Source organism: Corvus hawaiiensis, chromosome 3, assembly GCF_020740725.1.
Source record: "Corvus hawaiiensis isolate bCorHaw1 chromosome 3, bCorHaw1.pri.cur, whole genome shotgun sequence".
Taxonomy (NCBI): domain Eukaryota; kingdom Metazoa; phylum Chordata; class Aves; order Passeriformes; family Corvidae; genus Corvus; species Corvus hawaiiensis.
The window spans coordinates 6198494-6220749 of NC_063215.1; the positions used below are offsets into that span (position 1 = coordinate 6198494).

Below are 22256 nucleotides of genomic sequence, written 5' to 3' on the forward strand. Positions count from 1 at the left end.
AATGTTGGTTCAGGGGAGCTGTGTTGGGTGACACAAACAGCGGAGATGTTTTTGTGCAGTGGAGAGTGTTGTGATTTTGTGCCTGACCCCTGTTTGAGCAGTGTCAGGCTTCAGGACCTGGGTTCTTGTGTCCTTTGGTCATCTATGATTATCATGGAGAGCCCTGGCTGTGCTCAGCTGAGAACAGTCAGGGGAGTCACTGTACTGTTTAATCTGGACTCCATGAGCTGCAAAGTTCCACCAAGATGCTGGAAAACTGGAGTTTATTTTGATCCTTCACAGGCATTTAAATCTATGTTCATTTTATGAATGGCATTGCTTTAAGTGCAGAGCCACATAGTTGGGCAAGTGAGGGGGGACATGGAAAGTAAAGGTGGCATTTTTTTTTACAAGAATGAGTTGAAGCCTATGGAGCAAAAAGGGTGAAAACTGAGATGAGTGCCTGTGCCAGGGTTCAAATCTCATCTGCTGAGAAAGTGAAGGCTTTCAAGGGTGGGTCCATGCTGGGTTTCCCCCACACTGCAGTGCCATAAAGCTTCCAAATTAATGTAAATCCTGATAGCTTAACACAACAGGCAAGTTGTGTTAAGCTCTGTAGGGCATGGACTGCCCATGAACTTTGGGTTAGTACAGGACCTGGCACATTAGGCCTTGCACATCAGGCCCAGAGTAACCAAGGGGATCTCATCTGATGCTGTGGTGGAACCAGGAAAAATGAAACCCCAACAAAGAGCTCTATGGCTACAGGAAATGAACCACCAGCATGTTCTCTCTTCAGAATGATGATACCCATGTTTTCTGTGGGATATAAATACCAGCAGTATGTTATGTAACTATTCATATCACACCCTCCTAATTGCATGTTTATGACAGACATAAAATTTGGAATGTGACCCAGAGCAGTTTTCCATTGCATGCCAGCACTGGGCAGCCATTCCCATTGACTTCTGACATCTCTCATGGGTCAGCTTCCCTGTGCTGGGCACATCCTGCACCTGTCCCCATGGGCTGTGCAGGGTGGCTGTGCTGATGGACACCCTGTCCCCTGCAGTGCCAGCTGAGTGGGGCTGGTGCACAGGGCAGGGATGCTGAGCTGGGTGTCACTCTCGGGTTTCACAGGGATGGAAGGAGGGATCTGCAGCGTGGTTTGCTGGGGCTGTGGAGTTTTGTGTGGTCACATCTGCAAGGTGCTGGTTTTGCCTGCTGAGTCTTATGTATGTGAGGTTGTGAGGGATGATGTTGCACTGCATGTAGGGAATAAGATGGATCTTCCAGGGCTTTCTTGTGAAATCAGTTGTGACTGTCATGTTAAAGGGCGAAGTGCATGAGTAGCAGCAGAGAAAGAGGGGAGGTATGGTGGTGCTTGTCCTTACAAGGCTTTTCACCTGGGAGATGTGTCCAGAAAAGATGTTTTAAGATCAGCCTGTGGACCTGAGCTGGAGACAGAAGTGACCAGTTCAGGTTCTGCTCTGTTTGTGTTGGAACTATTTTATGTTTCACCTGCTGTGGAGGGTTGACCTTGGGCAGCAGCCAGGCCCCCACCCAGCTGCTCCTTCTCTCTCACCTACAGGTGGAACAGGAGTGAAAAACAGGATAGGAAAGCTGATTGATCGAGCTAAAGGCCGGGAGATCACTCCCCTGTTACTGTCATGGACAAAATATATTTGACATGGGGAAAATGAATTTAATTTATTTGCATATAGAAAATAGAGTAGGATAATGAGCAAGAAATACAAAACTAGATCACACTGCCTCCACCACCCTTTCATCCCAGGCTCAACTTCACTCCTTCATCCCCAGCTCCTCCACCTCCTCCCCCACAGCAGCACAAGGGGGTGCAGTCAGTTCATAATGAGTTGTCTCCTCCACTCCGTTTTCATGCTGTTCCCCTGATCCAGAACAAAATATGGGGTTTACTGAGCCAGAGTCCACTGGGAAAGCCAATCTCATCACCAAGTCAAAGCAGGCCAGCAGGGCAGTCACACAGAGCAGGGAATCCTGTCCTTGCAGGCAGTGGGGCAGAGAGGACACACAGGGCTGGCGTGGGAAGGGGGCTCTGCACCCCCTGAGCACCCGGGGCCGTTCCTGCTTCACTGTTTGTGCATCAGTGAGCACCTCTGGTGAGTGACAGGGATCAGCATGTTCACACAGAGCTGTCAGCCACTGCTGGACAGTGATACAGCCCATAATATATCACACAGCACAGGGCCACAGCAGAAAGAAAGGTAAACCAAAATAGAGATAAACCTGTAGTTTCATTCAGTCATTTCAATCAGTGAAAATCAAAACGTTTGAGACAGGTTTGCAGTATTGTTATTGCTGTTTTGCAGCCAGTCTGTGTCCGTTATATTAAGGGTATAGAAATCTGGCAGAAAATAAACCCCTTGCTGTTCCTCAGAGATCAAAGGGCCTTGGTGTGGCTCAGCCTAATTTCTGATTATAGCAAATTCAACACTGTAAGTCTTGTTGTGTTCAATAAGAACTTTCACAATCACAGAATTACAAATAATGAATTTTATTGTAGAAATACAAATTTGGAATTGCCACTAATAAATACGCTCACTGGATTAGAGCTAAATATATTAAAAAACAAAATAGAACAGCAACAGTTAATTCATTAAGCTCAACTTTACCATCAGTTGTGCCTATAAATGAAATTTCACTGGGGTACAGTCTGACACAGTTGGAAGAGCAAATCTTAACAAAGAGGTGTTCCCTGCTTTGGGGAGGAGAGCAAAGCAATCCTGTTGTCCTGTCTGCAGTGGGGTCATATTCCTCTGCCATGGAGGATTTCAAATGCCAAATCTGTACTTTTGGGAGAAGTACATGTGAGGCTGCAATCAAAATACCCTATTGCTGCCATCCTAAATGGTGGCAGGCACCCAGCTGATGAGGAAATGAGGGCTATCAAGGTTCTGATAACAAAGGCTGTGAGTCTTGGGCAGGGGCTGCATTAACAGGACATCACTCCCTCTTCCACTGGGCTCAGGCAGAGGTAAAGGGCCTCTGCCTGATAATCTATCACCCCTCCAGCAGACTCTCATGCCCATATTAATCCCTTCACCACGCTGGGATTTAGGCTTCATTCCTACAACAGGGCTAAATGACTTTGCTAATAACAAAAATGTATCTCAAAGATTTAGCTAAATCTAAATACAGTAATAACTTATTTAACTCACAATAGTTTAGTTCAATAAATATGAATGAATTTTTCTTAACTTAGACGGTGAAGAGAGAACATCTGTATCATCTGCACTGCCTAGAGAGTTGCATTAGAGTACATTACTTGTTTTCTATGGTGAAGATTCAACATTTTGCATGGGCTCCAGCTTTTTTCACAGTTCCTACTTCATGAAAAACTTGCACTTCACATAGCAGAGAATCTTTAGCAGTGCCTTTTCCAACTTGGGATTACCAAAAATCAGAATAAGGGAATGAACACCTGGAAATGCATTCAGATATATGGATATAAGAAGTATCATGGTATTTTCATTCTTATTGACATAAATTATTGTCAGGATCAAACATATGAAATTGATGCTGTACATCACTAAGAAGGAGAGAATTGATTTCATGGCCCTGATGTGGGCATCCATGCTGAGGTTGTTCCTGGAGTTTGTCTGCATCTTGCGTTTGTGTCTCCAGAGAGAAAAGAGAAGGAAAACAGCAGAAAAGATGACTGCCATAAATGAAGCAGCATATCCAAAGCCCATGAGAAAAAAAGAAGAGAAAAAATGTTTATCCATTCTGACACTTGCTTCCAAAAAATTTCCAAGGCAGGTGAAATTGAGGTTGTTACTGTCAGTTTCAGCGAGGTCATAGATAATGATGCTTACAGCTGAGGCTAAAATCCCTGACCCCAACAAGAGCCAGGGCACAATCCTGTCAATTTTTACTTTCAGGTAGATGAAGAACCTGTTCCTGAAATTCGCAATTTTTATACAATAAAAAACACAAAGACAGGCAGAAAACCACAAGTTGCAATTATTAAAAAAGGTTTGAAAATATACAATAAGCTGAATTATGGTGTGAACATAAAGGTAATTGGGATAAATTATTGAAAGAAAGGAATATACCCATGAGATGCCTAAATAGAAAAACCTGGAGCATCCCAGAAGCAGCAAGATCTTCTCATTAGAGTTCAGGGTTTTCTTTTTGACCCAGGCAATGCAAAGCACACAAACAAGGAAAGCGTTTATCCACATGCCAGCAAAGGCCTCCAGGCTGATGATGGCCAGAGTTGTGGCCCCGTATGAAGTGACATTGGATTGCTGTGGAGAGTGACAAGCTTCCATGCTGCGAGCTGGGGAGCAGAGCTGTGCTGGCCAAGGGGGCTGTGGCAGCAGTGCCTGAGGCAGGGCAGTGGCTGCTCTTGGTGGAGTGTCAGGGATGGCAAGAGCAGCTTTATAGAGCTGCTGCTGCTGCTGGGGGGGATTTTGGTGCTGCTGCTCTGGGGAGCAGGGCAGGTGCAGGGATGTAAATGTGCTGGGTATCGCCTTACCTGGGGCCGGTGTCACCCTTGACTATTTGAATGTTGGTTCAGGGGGGCTGTGTTGGGTGACACAAACAGCGGAGATGTTTTTGTGCAGTGGAGAGTATTGAGATTTTGTGCCTGACCCCTGTTTGAGCAGTGTCAGACTTCATGACCTGGGTTCTTGTCTCCCTTGCTCACCATTGATGCTCACTCAGAGTGGATTTTGCACTCAGCAAAGCACAGCCATGACACTGAGGTGAGTAATCAAGTCAGGGAATCCTAATCTGGAAAACATTCATGTTGATCTGCTCCCCCCTATGTGCCTTGTGTCTTCCTACCAGCCCCATCTCAGTAAACGATAAGAGCACATGCAGATATTTTCTAAGTAAAATAGATAGAGCACTATCCTTGTTACCATCTGATTTTAGACACTATTTTAAGTTTTGAATAATACAGGAGGAGAAATAAATAATAAATTGCTGTTAAAATCGTATGTATCTCTCCTGTCTCTCTTTTTACTGGCCCTGAGCTCAAAGTTGACAACAATTCAGATTATATTATAGCATGCAATAAAATTTTCCAGCGGTACTTGAACAATGCCCTGGATGTCCAAAAGCCTGCTTGTTTGTCTCAGTACTATCAGTTTATCTAATAACAGACTATCTCTCTATGACCTTTGCCAAAATTACTCCAGTCAGGGAATTTTGCTAACAGCCTCCTGTTCTTTCATCCAGGCAGATATTTTTTATATATGCTCTTATTTTTAAGGTACACTTATTCATTCTTTCTTCTAGAATTATAGATATTTATAATACTTTAAAAGCAGAGCAAGTTCTGTTGTTATCCTCTGCTGTGTATTTCAGATCTGAATGCTGAAGTTCTTAACCTGGAGGCATTTGACAAGTTCAGTCTTGTGCTGATTTCAAGTTCTACAAAGGGAAACAGACTTACCTAAAATTTGGGAAGCTGGATGGGTAATTTTTTATTAAAAATGTGGTTGGTACCACTTTGATATGACAGGTTTTTAATCTCAGGAGACTTTTTTTTCATTCTTGCCCGTATGAAGGACACAAATACCTGAGCCACATTTTTGTCTCAAAGTTTGTGTTATAGTGGAGTTAAAACCAGTACAAGCAGATTAACAAAAGGGATTATCTGCATTTAGTGACACCAGCTTGTGCCTGTGTCTACGAATCTGGGGTGGATTTGCCCTTGGGTGTGGGAATACTGACGTACAGCAGTTTGGGGCACTTCATTCAATGTGGTGTAAGAAACCATAAGGCACCTGCTGTACTACCCAGAGTGGAAGAGCAACAGCTTTTGCCATCACCAGGTTTTTTACAGAACTGCAGCCAATGGAAGCATGTGCTCAGATATGCCCTCAGAATGACTTCTCTTTAGACATCCTCTTTAGGTTCTTCAGTTATTTTAAAGTTAAGGGTACTAAAAACCAAGTGTTTTTCAGACTGCTCTGATTTTGCTTCAATTTTTTTGTTTTGTTCTCACATCCACTGCTACACATCTGCAAATATGGTCTTTGTGCTGTGTTTTGACTCTCTTTGCTCACCTGTGAGAACAGCCTCGACATGATGTATCTTGAGACATACTTATTTTACTAGTACTGTGTCCTGTTCAGCTTAGGTGTCAGAAACAATCATTCCTAAAAGCAAGTGCTGAAGAACAGCCATGTATGCTAGGTGAAAGATTAGTGCTCTGGGGCCCTTCTTCTCCAAACAAGAAAAGATGTCTGTACTTTTTTCTCTGCAATGTGATCTCTTATGAATAGCTTCCTACTCTGATTTGTTTGGAGAAAAATATGTTGCTTAGGTTGAAGGACTGACTCCTTTCTAGGATAAGCCCATATCCTACTCAAAACTTACTGACCCAAGCTCTCTGCCTTGCACTGTGGGTGGTGGTGTCATGGCACAAGCCCTTTCCTGTCTAACTGCTGAACATAGGGGTGAACATCCTCACTTTTGTGACTTTTAATTTCAGATGTGAAATGAAGAACAGGATTCCATGCCTAAGTTAAAGGCACTCAGGTACTCCAGGGCACATGGAACTCATGGGAATACTGATGCACAGCAAACTAGAGATTTATAGAGCCCTTCCTGACCCATGCCCCCTGAGAAAGAAGACAGCAAGGTGCAGGACAAGAGTTTGTGATCTCTGAAACCCACCAGAAAACAAAGGAGCATCAAACTGGAAAGCCAAGGATTACTGATACAAGTGACCACTTCTGGAGGCAGAGAGTGGCAGGTTGTGCATGGAGCATCAGTTCTGGGATGGGATCAGCTGAGGCAAAACACTGTCAGGGCATTCATAATCATACCTCTCTTACTTCTAATCTTTACAATGTGATGTTAATTATTAATTGAAAGCAGCACTGGGCCAAATTCTAATGGCACTGGACTGCTATAAACCTGGAATAATTCTGCTTGAGAGTGTGGCTTTTCTCCTGTGCAGTCAAGATCATAATGCTGACAGATAACAAACACAGGAGAAGGAGTCAGCAACTTTGGGCCAGATGGAGAACCTGTTATGTGAAGTCTGGGTGGGTCTTTCACCAGCTGCACTGAAGACATGAAGTTACCACATTCCTCTCTGCAATGTTCCTCCAAGTGGACTTAGGTAGTTGATAAGAGCAATGCCATCAGGTGCCATCCAGGGGGAAATCTGACTGTTATAATAATGCTTCAAAGGTGGAAAGTCTGATGCTGGTTGGCTGATGCTCCATGGAAAGCTCAGCAACATGCCCTATATATTGCCAGAGATAAGAGGGACCAGCTTCTGTTCCCACTGCAAAAATGGGCTCCAGCATCTTCCCATTCTGCCTGACACTTCTTCTATGTTCTGTCTATGGTTCTCCAGTCTCTGTAAGTAAAACCTGATTTCTACAGGCTCCTCTCAGTCTAGAGGCATACCTTATACTGGTTGTATTCCATTCTCTTCCAGGTGGGACGTGTCTCCAATGAAGCTGGTAAGTGCTGTGTGAGCTGGTTTGAGTTTTGAAGCATTTCCTTCTACTTGCTGTGTGCCACCACATCCGAACACTGTATGTTTTGACTGTCTTGCAGATTCTGGAGCTGGTGAGATATTCAAAGACATTCCCCAGATCAACTTGGGTGAGTTCATGCCTAAATTCTCATGAGGCCTGAAGAGTTGTGAGCATAATGCTGAATTTTCAGTATTGTAAAGGAGACTGATGGTCAGGTAGCTCATGAGAGAGAATATAATTCAAGAGAATTATAATCAAGTGAGCTCTGAATTACCTTCCTCTCTCTGTGACACCTGAATCTATCCAGGACTGGAACCCTGTGTAAACAAGGGATGCAGATGTCTTTCCTTTCTGAAATTTGCACAGACCCATGGTGCTAAGGCAGAAAAACACTGTATGATTTGGAAGGACTCTGGAGTCCCACCAGCATTTTCTGCCCATCTCTATATGATTTTTATAAAGTTTTACAAGCATGGAAAAAAACTTAGATGTTTATTGAGCACTGTCCCACTGTGTGACTCTTGTCACTACCAGAGAGCAAGCAGAGATTATCAAAGGTGACCATGGATAATAGTGCCACCACAAAGGCAAACATTGCCAAGAAGTAAAACTGAGTAGAAACTAGAAACTGCTGTTACTTTTATTATTGCCTATATTTCAGTGTATAGAGGCTGGTCCTTACTTATTTTCTGTAGCTGCCCAAGGACATTAACCTTGTATAAGTATGTTCAATATGGTTTATGAAATGAAATACATTTGATGTTTCATTGACACTATCCTTGATTAAATTGCATTTCAGCTGCTGGACTGGACCTCTTTCAGGGCGATATATTGCTCCCTGTAAGTAATTAAAACCTTTCTGTTGCTTGTCCTAATTGTATTTTTGCTACAAATCAGCTTAGCTCCCTGCAGTAGATGCATCACCAGCTGTTAATTCCCTTTTCAGAAAAACCAGCGAAATGCCTTAAGAAATGAGACCTACAGATGGAAGTTCCCTATTCCCTATATTCTGGGTGATGACCTAGGTAAAGGAGACACTTTATTCAGATTTTATCTCCAATCCTTATTTGTACTGCAGTCCCTGTGATAAAAAAATTGCCTTTTCCAGAACTGTTTCTCTCACACTAAAAATGTTACTAATAACTACTTATTGTAGTCTTGTTTATATCAAAATTATTTTCCTTCTACAGCTAACATAGCAAACCACAACTTAATCAAATTCAATAATTTCTTTTCAATCATTTTTCCTTTGGTTCCATGTGTGAATCTGTACATATCTTACGTCTCCAAGGTGAACAAACTGCAGTGTATTAAAGGTTCTTTCCTTGTTTTCCAGACCTGAATGCCAAAGGAGTAATTCTCCAGGCATTTGAAATGTTCCGCCTGAAGTCCTGCGTTGATTTCAAGCCATATGAAGGAGAAAGAACCTACATTTTTTTTAGCAAACAAGATGGGTAAGGGTAATATCAAATTCTGTTTAGTTTTGCAATGTAGAATCAGCTGGGAACCCATTCCATTTGACTTCAGCAGTCTAAAGGTTTGCTGTCAGCAGAGAAAAAGAGGCCACCAGGAAAACAACTCATTTTGCGTTCTCAGACAAAGAGCTTGCAAGCAGCTGCCTCCCTCTGCTGACTGTTATTTACAGGATGAGCTCTGAAGGTGAATCCCAGCATCTCTGAGTTTTCATCAACTGCTTCCAGTTTTCCATCTAGGGTTGTTTTCCATTTCAGTGAAGAGCCCCACGTACATCCTTTTAACTTACCAGGAAAGTGAATGTGAATAGCTAGAATTCAAGTTTGGAAATTTTTGTAAGACAGACAAAAAAAAAAAAAAAAGTGATGGAAAGAGAGTTTATTGTAATATATCTGTTGGTTTGGAATGGCTCTTCTTTAATGACTAATCTCTCAAAATCTGAAAGGGTGTTATACACAGAAATTCAAGTTTTTAAGAACTGAAAGGATTTATGTTATTTCCTACAACTAAGTATGTTTTGAAAGAAAGTGAAGAAAAGCACAAAAATCTTATCACTATATCAGCTGTGAATATTTCTTATTTTCCCAGAAGTTCATGTTTCTGCCTTCAGCTCTTCCTTGAGTGTCCTATGACACTTGTCGTACAAGTTTGCAAGCTCCATAATTTTTGACAAGTCAGTGTTGAAGATCTTAATACTGGAAATGTATTTTCACACCTCTGGCCAATGCAAGGCATGGTTGTTCTTAAAAAGGACCAAATGTTGCTATTCTAAATACTCCTGAGGTTTTTCTCTAGCCCAAGTTATTGCAAAAAAGCTCAGCCTGTTTTGATGAATTTACTGTTTCCATGTATGTTTTATGTTTCTTGGCAAAATGGAAGCTGATGCAGGACTAAACTTCTGTGGCTTTCAAAAATGCAGGGTGAGCTTCTCTGACACAGAGGATAAGTAATGAAGTGATAGTTTCTGGGGATAAGTCTGCTTTCAGAGTAGCATATTTTTAGAGAATTAAGGCATGTGGTCAGCATCTAAATAATGATTTATGTGACTCCTTTAATATTAAGAACATTTATGATTGCACTTTAAATCCAGTGAGCAGATTGAGAAGTTAAATACAGAGAAGAAAACTTTACTGAACAGGGAGTAAGCTCTCCCTCCTTCTCAGGTGTTGGTCCATGGTGGGGGACCTGCAGACTGGACAGAACCTCTCAATTGGGTCAAGGTGTGACTACAGAGCTATTGTGGAACATGAGATCCTGCACGCTTTAGGATTTTACCATGAGCAGTCGAGGATGGACCGGGATGACTACGTGAATATCTGGTGGGACGAAATTATTGCAGGTGGGTTTTAACATTCAAGTTAGAATTTGCAAAGTGCAGATTTGTCAATATCCTATTTGCACTTCTAGATTTTAAAACCTTTCTAAAGATAGAATTTTAGAAACAGTAGGGCACACCTGAGACCACAGTAAATCAAGAAATTTTGGTACCTCTTCTCTGGTCAAAAGCCAGAGATTGTCTAAGGCCAGAAGATAGAGGCCCTGCTTGGAAATCAGGACTTTTATTTCCCCTTGGCTCCAGGATTGATCTGCTCTCTTATTTTAAACAAATCACTTCCCATCTCTCTGAATCTGTTTCCTCTTACCATGTCATGCAAATTGTAAACTTAGATGGTGAGATTTGAGGTGGCTCTTCTTTAAGCAAAGATCCTTTCAAAATCTGAAAGGTTTTTATATTCAGAGATTCAGGCTTTCCTGAAACTGGAAATATTCACTTTGCCATGAAAAAAACCTCAAAATTATTAGATCAGATGGGAAATATGAAATATTTCTCTCCTGCCCAGCGTGTCTCTGTAGGTTTTTGCTTTCAGGTTTAGTATTATCAGATTCAGTGTCTTTATGAGTTTCAGCAAAATCTTCACAGTCCCCCTGGTCCCTAGGCAGTTTCTTCTGTAGTCCTCTGTGAGATCTGATTATGTATTTACACAACAATGATTTGTTTGAAAAGGAGTGGCTAGGGGAGGGTTTTTTAAAATTTTATTTTTGATAAAAGGTGCAATTCAAGTATCTGTAAGAAAACAATTCCAAGCTCTTATATAACCTCAAGCCTTGAACTGAAGACCTTTGTGATTTGCAGAAGGGCAGGGCAGTTGTTATACAGAGAAACTGTAATTACCCAACAGCACAGTCATGTGATGTTTTATCTTTGAAAAAGAATGCCAAATATTCTGAAAACATTATTTGCAGTCAGAAATGCTGGCAAGATCTTTTTACTTTTATACCAAAGCCTATGAAATGGCTCCCTCTCTTTGCCCTAGCAGACACCTTCATAATGAAAAACTTTCTCTAAGGGCAAATTACTTCACCAAGAAACCATGAGGAATGTGTTTCCAAGGGCCATTTCAGTAGAAATACCAATATTATAAATCTAGGGTAAAAATACCTTTTTTTCCCCCAGAGATTGCTAGGGCATTCTTTACCTAAAGGAGAACAGAACCTGAAGACACTCCAGGGTTGTCATATTTATCTCCTTTATGAGTTTCAGGACCTCTCCTTCTCTATATATGATCTAATATCCTGGGAAATGTTTGCATCAATGTTCACAGATTCTGGAATGGAGTATATTAATCCTTAATCCTTCAGGATCATTACTGTTAAACCATTCCTATTAATTGTAATCTAACCTCCTATATATACCATTCTTTACAGCTCATTGGTATTTGTTTTTGAATTTACTGAAGTCACCTGTGAGAGCACAGAGCTGCAATCAAAAGGCACTGCTTTGTTGTCCAAATGACAAACACAAATCTAAGTTTCAATATTTTGTTGCGAAGTAATTGCTTTTGGGTATATAATTTGTGCCTTAGAAAACTGTATCCAAGGGGATGTGCTAATGCCATTTCCTTTCAATTTTCTCTAAAAATGAAGCACTTTTCTGTTCTTTTACCAGGCAAAGAGCACAATTTTGTGAAGTACAATGACAGCTACATCACTGATCTGAACACCCCCTACGACTACGAATCATTGATGCACTATGAACCACTTTCATTTAACAAAAATGAAAGTGTCCCCACAATTACAGCAAAGATACCAGCATTTGATGACATAATTGGACAACGTCTAGACCTCAGTGCCATTGACCTGGAAAGACTGAATCGCATGTACAACTGCAGTAAGTCAGAATTTAACCATGGCAAACTATTTATTTGGTTATACTTGAGCCAGGCTGGTCCACCTTCCTTACATCTCTAAAATAACAAAAACTCTTCTCAAATGTGCTTCAGGAGGTATGGGACAGGACGTGTGGTGTGCAGATAAACACAAACAGTTTATTCCCTTCTCATCCGTTTTTAGCTCTTCTCACTCTCATGATTTTTGTAAAAATTAGTCAAGGCAAGTCAAACCATTCACACTTTTTCTTCCATGCTGCTCCCAGGAGTTCAGACCTGTGGTTGTGTACTGCCTGTGGTGTGCGGGCAGCCTTGTTGTGCTTTTTTAAGGTGAATGCAACTGCACTTTGTCCTCTTTTACTGACATTTGGTCTTAATCAGATTATTTTGCTCCTGAGATTGGCTAGTTCTAGAATCCCGCACTGTCTAGGTGTTTGCTGAGCTGGTTGAAGATGGTATCACTGATCATGGTTGTTACTGAAAAGTTATTGTCCCCTCAGTGCTGCCAGCAGAAGCATCACCTTGCAGGCAAACTCAGCTGAACCAGCTTAAGGTAACAGGGTGGACTTTGCTTAGAGTGGAAGGACAGAGCTCAAGTTTATCAATCAGGGAACTGCTGTGAAGAACAATAACTTCAGCTGAGGAATGGTTACATACACCAAGGCTGGCAAACAGGCACAAAGACAGTCACTGCCACGTGGGGCTCTTTAACCTTCTCCAAAGAGGTCAAAGGTGGTTGTCTTTATCCAGGGAATCCCTCCAGGAATCCAACGTTTCCTCCTCTGAGTCATTGGGCTCACATCCCCTAGCGTGAGGGTTGTCTTCTCTACAGGATGGTTATACTGCTGTAAACAAACCCCACCAAAATTAGAGCAGAAATTTTAATGAGCTACTACTCTGAGATGACCATGTGTGTATTTTTTTTCAGCTTCAACTCACACCTTTTTGGACCAGTGTTCTTTTGAGTTTGAGAACATCTGTGGTATGATCCAGGGCACCAACCATGACCAGAACTGGGTCCACCAACAGAGCAGTGTGACGGGGCAGGAGGACCACACACTTTCTGGGCGCTGCAGAGGTAAAACAAAGGAATGGGACACTTTCTGAGCTGGGTTTTCTCCAGGGCTGATTACAATGACAGGTTTAGAGAAGTTGTTAAAGACTCTACAGTGCTTGCACTCCCACTCTCACTAAACTTTTTCAGTTTAGTGGAATGTTGTCCACACTAGCAAGATCAAGGGGGACAAAGAACAATCTTAACTAGGGGTCTTTTAAATATAACCTGGGAAATTATTTACTTCAACTTCCAAAGTCTGTATAAGAGTTATGTTACCTCATGATAAGAATCAAACAGCACTTGTAGCCACTCATAAATGTTGTATTTGCAATGCAAATGGGAAGTTAAGCTTGTGGAGTTCTAGTTCTGGAAGTAGAAGAAAGTTGCAAAGATTTTATGATAGGAGTTCAGGGATACTTTTTATTTTCATGTGGTAATTTCATCATTTTTCAAAGGAAGACATTCTCAAAAACAGAGCAGTGAGCCCCAGTCACAGTCACAGGGTGCTAGTTTACAGCTGAGAATAAAGATGAAGTCCCAACCAGCAGTTCTGAAAAGCAAGAGCCTAATTTCTCATTGTTTAGACAGGATAAACTACAACACACTTTCAAGATAAAAGTGACTTCTGTGGTAAATTTTGCCTCAGTACAGGGGGAAGGAATCCTGACCTAAAGCACATTCACTTGTCCTTTGTAACTCTTTGACTTGCTGTACTCTGGAGTAGCTTATTCCCCTCAAGTGACCCACCCACTGGAAAGAACAGATCTCCAACCTTTTATAATGCTGGTAGTTGTGGATCAGGCCCAAGAATACAATATAACTCAAGAAAACCACCTGATATTTTCTAGAAATACATGTTTCTAACCCTCAGCTGATTCTTAATTCTTTCTCTCCTCTCTCTCACCCCATACAGTACAATTGTAACTGGAGAAAATAATTTAAATGAGTTGTTTATCAGGTAAAATCCAGTCTGCCTGAACTGAGCACTTAATGTGCACTTAGGCTTTAAAATCCAGTGACTCAGTACAAAATAAGTATCAATGTTATTTGAAGAGTTAATGGAGAGGGGTGGGTGCCTCTGAGGATCTCCAAAGTAGAAATGAATTGCATGAGTAGGGAGTGTCTGTCCTTTTGGCACCTCCAAAGGGTCATTGACACTATCAGGAATTTTGATGTTTTTTGAGAAGTGGTTCTGCAATCAGAATCATCTCAAGTGGGGGCAAATTTTAAGTTTCTCACATAGATGGATCCTATTTTGCCCAGACAGCTTTGGTATTCTGGGTTTTTGACTTACTGCTGGCTAAACGGAAGGAGGGAAAGTACAGCTTAACATTTAGGGGGTCTGCTGAAGTCTGCCAGGGCCATATTCTAATTGCCATGGATACTTATTGTTGCCTTTGACTTTCTTATCAAAAAGGACACGTAGTCTAGATCATTTGGGGGTTTGTTACTACAACAATTTCAACAACAGGCTCACAGCGCTGCTTCTCACTTGTGATCATACTTGGATTTAATACACTCACATTTAAAATAAGTTTAGCTGATGGTCAAGTGTCATACATTGCATAGAGCAATCTCTAGCAAGGCTTCTGTGGACATGAGTTCAAAACATTGCTACCATGTGGAAGGGAATGGAGATCCTTCCCCTGACAGATTAGAGAGAACCTAATAAACAGCTCAAAACCCTTCACTAACCATGCAGGAAGCTGCACTGCCTTTATGCAGGTGTAACTGTTGGAACAACATGATCTTTAAGGTTCTTTCCAACCTAAACCAGTCTGTGATTCTACGATATGTTATCTTGGACAGGAGTCCATGGCACTTTCACACAACAGCTAAAAAAATTTAACTTATTAATTTAATCTTTGACTAAATTGAATAACTAAAAAGCGACACAATACCATACAGATAAGACATGACAACTTCATGTGATACCAAGATATGATGTGTGCAAATGGTGAATCCTTGTAAATATAAGGATAAAAGTAGACACTTCAAAACTAAAGTAAAGAACACTTCAAAAATGTTAATGGACAATTAAACTAGAGGAGCAGGAATTCTTAAATAATTTTCTTAAGATGAGTAATTGAGTTTTGAAGTGTTTGGGAAAGCTGTTTAAAAAGACCTTCTGCATGTTCAAGGTCAGGACAGTGCTAGATTTGTGTCCAACCCCTTTTTATCATCTTTATTGCTGATAAGAAATTATCTAACTCTTTACAAGGCAATATAGCATGTGATCTCTAAGATCTCATTTTTAGATTATCTTCAGTATAAATCAAATTTAAAAATGTATCTACTAATTGCTTGTGGTCAGCACTGAATCCTCTGTTTCATATATCTCTGACATTCCTGAGGAATCCAATTTCCAATTAGAGCAACTAATGCAAAACTGACAGGAGCTGACAGCAGTGAGTTCCATGTATGTGCTGAACTACTACTCCTGTTTTTATCCCAGTCTGTCTTGGATGGTTATCACATGCTATTTCCTTTACTATTCACATTAAGTACTACTCTTCTGCTTACTAAAAAAGTGCAGTTGAAATCATGAATTTACACTATGCAGCTTTGCAGGAAATGTGTAAACAGGGAGTGACAGTCTACCCTTTCTTCCCAGATGCTGGCTACTTCATGTTCTTCAGCACCAGCTCTGGCCAGGCAGATGAGGTGGCAATCCTAGAGTCCAGAATCCTTTATCCAAAGAGAACTCAGCAGTGCCTCCAGTTCTTCTATAGGACCACAGGAAGCCCTTCTGACAAGCTGATCATCTGGCTTAAAGAGGATGATGGCACTGGGAACATCCGCAAGATGAGGAAAATTCAAACCTTTCAAGGTAATTGTGGAAATAAGATGAATATTTGGGTAGAGGGGAGGAGTTGTCTTACTGTTCCCATGAATGCAGAAGACTGTCTCAGAAACCAAAAGATTTTCCCGAAGTTGCCAGAATACATTGCAATACAGCTAAGAATTTTGGTATTACATGAGGAACTGTGGGTTGTAATATTGTAAATTTGGTGCTTCACAGCAGAAGTCACAACATACCTAAAACTATGTTACACTTGGTGATTAAGAGGGACCCCAAGCCATGCTGAGACCAACTGACTGTCTCCACTGGCTGTTATATGATCTAAGAGTGTGCTGTTCAGATGTAAATACCTGTGCTCCTCTGCAGTCAATACTGCAGACTGAATTTTAGATAGTTGGAAATATAAAAACATATGCAGTTTTGGAAATGTGAACTGGATTCCCCTTTAGGTGATTTGCTAAATAGGACAAACTCAGCCACTGAGGCTCCATGTGTTTTATGTTGTCAAAGCACAAGACCTATCATAATCTGCCTACATCAGGCTGCAGCAGCTTGCAGGAAGGGATGATTCCCTGGAAAAGTGTTAGAAAAAACTAATTCTAACACTTGATTCCCACCCTCCTTTTTGTCTTAGCTCTTAGCATGTTGCCCTTTCTAGTAGAGACTGTCATTCCCTAATGTGTGAAGAGTTCCTTGTACAACATCTCCAAAGCATTTAGATAACAAAACAGTGTGGATATATTATAGTAACAACATCAACTTAAGATCTCTGCCCTTCAGGACTCTGTGAGAGGTCCAGTTGTCTAAAAGTGCAGCTGGGATGGATGGTTAGGGGCAAGTTGCTTCATAATATCTCTAATCACACTGATAGCAATGTTTTGCTTTCCTTTTATCACAGCGGACAGTGACTCCAACTGGAAAATTGCCCACGTAACCCTGAACGCTCAGAAGAAGTTCCGTTACCTCTTCCAAGGACTGAAGGGCAACCCCAGCTCTTCATCGGGTGGGATTGCTATTGATGATGTCACTCTGACAGAGACCCCCTGTCCCACAGCTGTGTGGGTCATTCACAACTTCAGCAAAATCCTTGAGAACTCATCCATCAGTGTTATTGAAAGCCCCCGTTTTTACAGCCCTGAGGGTTATGGATTTGGCATCAGCGTGTTGCCGAACTACCAGAACAGCAGCTACGCTCGTGTTGCCTTCCACCTGTGCAGTGGAGAGAACGACGCAGTTCTGGAGTGGCCAGCTCTGAACCGACAGGCCACGCTCACCGTGCTGGATCAGGACCCCGATGTCCTGAAAAGGATGTCCTCGAGCAAAAGCTTCACCACAAGCAAAGACCACATTAACTCAGGTAAGAGGTGCCTGCCTGGAGGAATGTTGGCAGCGAGAGCCAAGGAATCAGAGTAAGAGAACTGAGTGTAGGACTCAGAGCTGAGAAACTTTGGACATATTTCCCAGTTTGGGAAACTTTCCTGTGTACAACTTGCCAGTGTGTGACTCAGAATTCCTGCCTGTGGAAGATTGTATAACATGAAAAGTGACACATACAAGGTTGGTGTTATTATGAACAACCCCTGGGATATCTGAGTATGATTCTAAATGTAGAATTCTCCTGAGAGCAGGAAATTCCCATTCTACCTGTGGATTGTCCATTGTGATAGGTGACATATCATCACAGGTTGGTGGAATGCCAGCAGGGTGCAGTATTCTGTTAGTAAAGCAACAAAAATTTGAACCTGCACTTTGGAGGTTCAGTCAACTTCAACATACTCAGTGAACCTCAACCTACATGGTCTGAAAGCACAACATTCACCCTTTCTCATGGATGTGTTAATTCAAAATCGTTCAGCCTGGAGAAGAGAAGGCTGAACAATCAGGGTGACCTAATTTGGCCTTCCAGTACCTGAAGGGAGCCTGCAGGAAAAATGGAGAGAGACAATTTACAAAAGCATGGAGTGCCGGGACAAAAGGGAATTGTCTTCAAACTGAAAGAGAGTAGGTTTAGAATAGATATTAGGAAGAAATTCTTTTCTGTGAGGATGGCTGGGCACTGGAACCAGCTGCCCAGAGAAAATGTGGATGTCCCATCCTTGGAAGTGTCCAAGGCCAGGCTGGATGGGGCTTGGAGCAACCTTGTCTAGTGGAAGGTGTCCCTGCCCATGGCAGGGGTTGGAATGAGATGATCTTTAAGGTCCCTTCCAATCCAAACTATTCTCTGATTCTATGACAGAAATAATTATAGGACAAATGGAGTCTGTTACAGAATAAAGTACTATACATGAATCTTCATCACTTTCTACTTTTTCTAGTGGAAGTTAAGTACATACTTTTTCAGTAGGAGCTTTTAAACTCTAAGTATGAATATGTTCAATAAAATCATAGGAATGACCAAAATCTGCTAAATTCTAACCCATAGGTACTTGCAAACTGGTGGGGGAGCATCCTTACTCAGGAGGAAACTCTTAGCTGGTGACAATGAGGAGGCAATTTGTGTTTGGTTAGTTCTCAATGAAAGAGGAGTTGTGGAATTTCAGTGGTCTCACATAGACTAAGAATCCTCACGCAGACCATACCTGAAGATCACCTGGAACCTTTAGTTGGTCAGTCCTCTGGGATTTGTTTGGGTATTTCAGGTCTAAACTTGATTTTACAGCATAAATCCCCTTTAACACTGTAATGCAGAAAGCAGTCATGTAGTACTTTGAGCTGCACGACATTGTGGTGCTCATTTTCTCTTTGCAGATAATGGAGCTATAATATGGGATAAACCATCAATTGCTGGAAGATATGATGAGTCGTGCAATTGCAACAGAAGTGTAGCCTGGGGGTGGAGTAACTTCATATCCCACAGACAGATGAGACGGAGAAGCTTCCTGAAAAATGATGACCTGATTATTTTTGCAGAATTTAATGGTAAGGACCCTTTTCCTGATTCTCCTTACAAAATAGGTGATTCTTTCTATTTTCATACATTCAAATAACTCTTGCCACCTGTCTCCAACATCTCTTCTACTGGGAATCAACTTTAAAAAGTTGATTAATGCTTTAAAAAGCATTTCTGTTACCTAGTGTCAGGTGGGTGAGGTTGACTAAAGTGATTGTGAATTCAGGGGGATCTAAATGGCAGTGAGTTTTGAAATGCTAACTTCTTAGACACCCTTAGGCACCCTGACCAGTAGCTATGTCCATTTCTAAGCACTGAACATACTAAAGGCTATCCCCACTGTGTTTATTTCCAAGTAGGATGGCCTCACTTGGCATAATTTTTCAAAGTACAGAACATCACAGATTTACCTAACTTGTTTCTGTAATTTCAGTCTTATTTTCTGTCTTGTGCTTTAAATACACAGAACTTGTTGTGGTACAGCAAGAGCTCTGTGAAGGGAAAATGGACAAGGAGCACCCTCTGGTCCACAAAGCACCCTGTGAGCCCCTGATATGAGGCACACTACGCATAGTATCACTCACTGATTCTGATGTCTTTTTCCTTTTTTTAAAAGATATAATTCACCTCAATAAAACTGAAGTTCCTGTTCAACGTGTGCAATCTGCCCTCACGGAAGGCCTTGTTCTTGAAAGGCAGAAGAGAGCAGCCCATGACATGGAGCCTGTCCAAGACCAGCTGCCTTATCTGCCAGACCCATGTGACCCAAACCCTTGTCAGAATGATGGAGTCTGTGTGAATGTGAACAGAAAAGCAAGCTGCAGGTACCACAAACCTCCTCCCTCCTTGCCCTGGCCTTCTTCTTCAAGCAATGCAGCTAAAAAAGTATTCAGAGCTACAGATCTCAGAGGTCTAAGCCACCAGGTCTTCAAGGAAAGGTAGAAACAAAACACTTTAGCACAGTGACTGGTTCCTACCAGCAGCCAGGAGGGCAGGTTTCTTTGCATAACGCAAAGAAGCCCCATTCTGTGGTGCTGCCAGGGTGTGTAAATAGCCTCCACACAAGGTGGGAACATTGTGATGTGAATCCCTCCAATGGGAACAGCTCATCTGGGATAATGAATGTGAGGAGCTTGGGGTGAGGGCATGACAAGGCTGCTGATCCACTGAACCTGTGCTTTGTTTTCCCAGGTGCCCATCAGGACAAGCCTTCTTCTTCACAGGTGAGAGATGTCAGTCAAGGCAGGTCCACGGGAACATCCTGGGAATGGTGATTGGTGGAATTGCTGGAACTATTGTCTTATCTATCATCCTCATTTCCATGATGGCTAGAAGATAAAAAACTGCAGGGGGGACAAATCTCAGCCTGCTGTTTTTCCATAGTTCATAAGATACCGGGTTTCAGTGAAAAATGATGAATACAAATAGTAGAAAACCAGTCATCATATGGATTAAAAGCTCTGTCAACAGCTTGGCAGCAGTCTGTTTTTTTCTGAGGGATGTGGCAGTTAAAGTGTGTCATGTAGAGCTTCTGTCTGATGAAAATTCATACACTGCCTTTCTTGTATGTTTTTTGAAAGTTTTGTTTCTTCATCCCATAGCAAGCAGCAGTGCTGAGAGCCTATGCATTTACTCTCAGCCACAGTTCAAACTCAGATTAAATAACTGGCAAAACCTCTCAAATCACTAGTAAAACTCAAACCAAAACACATGTATTAAGATTCTGGAAATGTTCCTACAAAAATTGCTCAAGAATTCTAAAGGGTACAGATATTTATATAAGTCAGTACATCATCACTCACTTTCCCTGGGGCTGTGCTGGTTTTCTTACACTAATTAGCTATTACACAGATTTCATAAACTACTATTCCATGGTTTTGGCCAGTGCTCTAGCAGGGAAATACATCCACATTAAAGTTAGCTGTCTTTCTAGAGGGTTTCATCACATAAGGTTTTCAAAGACTCAAGTGTACAGCTATTCTCTGAGCCTAATGAAGGGGGTTTTTAAAGCAACTATAAAACTCCCATAATTTCAACAGGCTCTGGATGGAATTGGAGCAGAGTATCAATTATCATAGGGTAGAATCTCTCATGTTGCCATTAAGTTCACATGTCTTTGGAAACCATAATCTCACAAGTCGAGGAGTGTGTGAAGATGAAGACTGGGTCTGTGGTACTACAGTGTGCTGGATAAGGTGTTGACATCCTTGAACTTAACTGCAGATATCAGAAAGAAATTCATCTATATGTCCTAAGATCTCTGCTTTCAAGGGCTCTAACAGTTTCCACACTTGAAGCTCTGATATCCAGGTTTCCTGGGAAAGCAGTTTCTTTGTCTCTGCAGGAGTTCAGAATACAAATGGTAAATAATCACAGAAGGTGATGCTGCCCTTGTACTTATCAGGTACAAGGGATGGCAGCCAAGGGAAAATGCACTCTTATGGCAGTAGGTTGTACACAGGGAGCTGATTCCTACTTAGATCCATTCTGCTGATCACGGCAGTCCTGTAGGGACAAACCATCCATTTAATTAAGGCATTATCACCAAGTTAATACTCTGTCCCTATTATTCTTTGCCTTTGGAATAAAATCAAAACAAACACTTATATCAGCTTTTCCTGCAACACACCTGACTGCCTGGATCTCACAGGTGATAGGGAATTACAGATCTGATTACTTGCTGCTATCTGGATTAGAGGTTTCCCCCTTGGATCAAGTGAGTTTCCCACCCAAGTTGACAACCTCATAAATCACTCAGGGTTATGCAATGAAAGACAGGAGATCCATAAAGTTGAATAAAATTACATGGTGCAGCTTTCTCGTGAATGTGTGAGATAGAAACTAAGGCAGGGAGGATCCCGGCAAACCCCAGCCAAGTGCTACCCTGCACATGATTTTGGTGGACACCAAGAATAAGAATGTAAGTTGTCACCATGCACTCCAAACACATGTGTAGGCTCCAACGTTCTGTTTGCTCGTGTAGACAGAGCCCAAGTCTCCACTCTGCCAAACCACACACTGACTCTTCTCTGCCAGGAGAACCTGTCGTGGCTTCCAGACACGGGGGATGTCCCACCAAGTGGTCCTGGGTGCATTTGGGCCCTGTTTGATGGTCTGGCTCCCTTCAGAGCATCACAGCAGGGCAACTCTTGTATGGTTGTTTCCTTGTCCAAGGCTGGGACTGGAACTAGATGGTTCTGCTGGGCAGATATTTTCTTTGTTGTTAACAAGACACCTCATCTTTTGCAGCATGGCTGGCAGGTGCAGACCTGCAGTCACACAGGAGTTTCAGTGAGGGCTGGTGGCCATCCCTTTCAGGGACAGCTGTGGACAGGCTCCTTCTTGGCTACCCTGGCTCACCTGACCCTGGGGACAACATGGGCTCAATGATTTG

At 41.9% G+C, this 22256-nt stretch overlaps 2 protein-coding genes across 2 annotated transcripts; one reads left to right on the forward strand and one right to left on the reverse strand.

Moving 5' to 3' along the window:
* Positions 1-3344: 3344 nt before the first annotated feature.
* On the reverse strand, positions 3345-4295 carry LOC125323754 (taste receptor type 2 member 116-like). Its single transcript, XM_048299003.1, has one exon. The coding sequence runs from the start codon at positions 4293-4295 to the stop codon at positions 3345-3347; it is 951 nt and encodes a 316-aa protein (XP_048154960.1).
* A 2972-nt stretch (positions 4296-7267) lies between these two features.
* Positions 7268-20331, forward strand: MEP1A (meprin A subunit alpha). The gene is made up of 14 exons (XM_048298691.1): positions 7268-7350; positions 7430-7454; positions 7552-7599; positions 8272-8312; positions 8419-8497; positions 8809-8926; positions 10109-10284; positions 11893-12114; positions 13041-13190; positions 15784-15999; positions 16871-17329; positions 18721-18891; positions 19479-19686; positions 20054-20331. Exons 1-14 carry the CDS (start codon positions 7282-7284, stop codon positions 20199-20201), a joined length of 2130 nt encoding a protein of 709 aa, XP_048154648.1. The 5' UTR covers positions 7268-7281; the 3' UTR covers positions 20202-20331.
* The last annotated feature ends 1925 nt before the right edge of the window (positions 20332-22256 follow it).

Coding starts and splice junctions, on each gene's coding strand:
- LOC125323754 (XM_048299003.1), bottom strand. CDS start 4,295: ATGGAAGCTTGTCACTCTCCACAGCAATCCAATGTCACTTCATACGGG.
- MEP1A (XM_048298691.1), top strand. CDS start 7,282: ATGGGCTCCAGCATCTTCCCATTCTGCCTGACACTTCTTCTATGTTCT. Junction 7,600..8,271: donor CATTCCCCAGATCAACTTGG/GTGAGTTCATGC, acceptor ATTGCATTTCAG/CTGCTGGACTGGACCTCTTT. Junction 12,115..13,040: donor GAATCGCATGTACAACTGCA/GTAAGTCAGAAT, acceptor ATTTTTTTTCAG/CTTCAACTCACACCTTTTTG.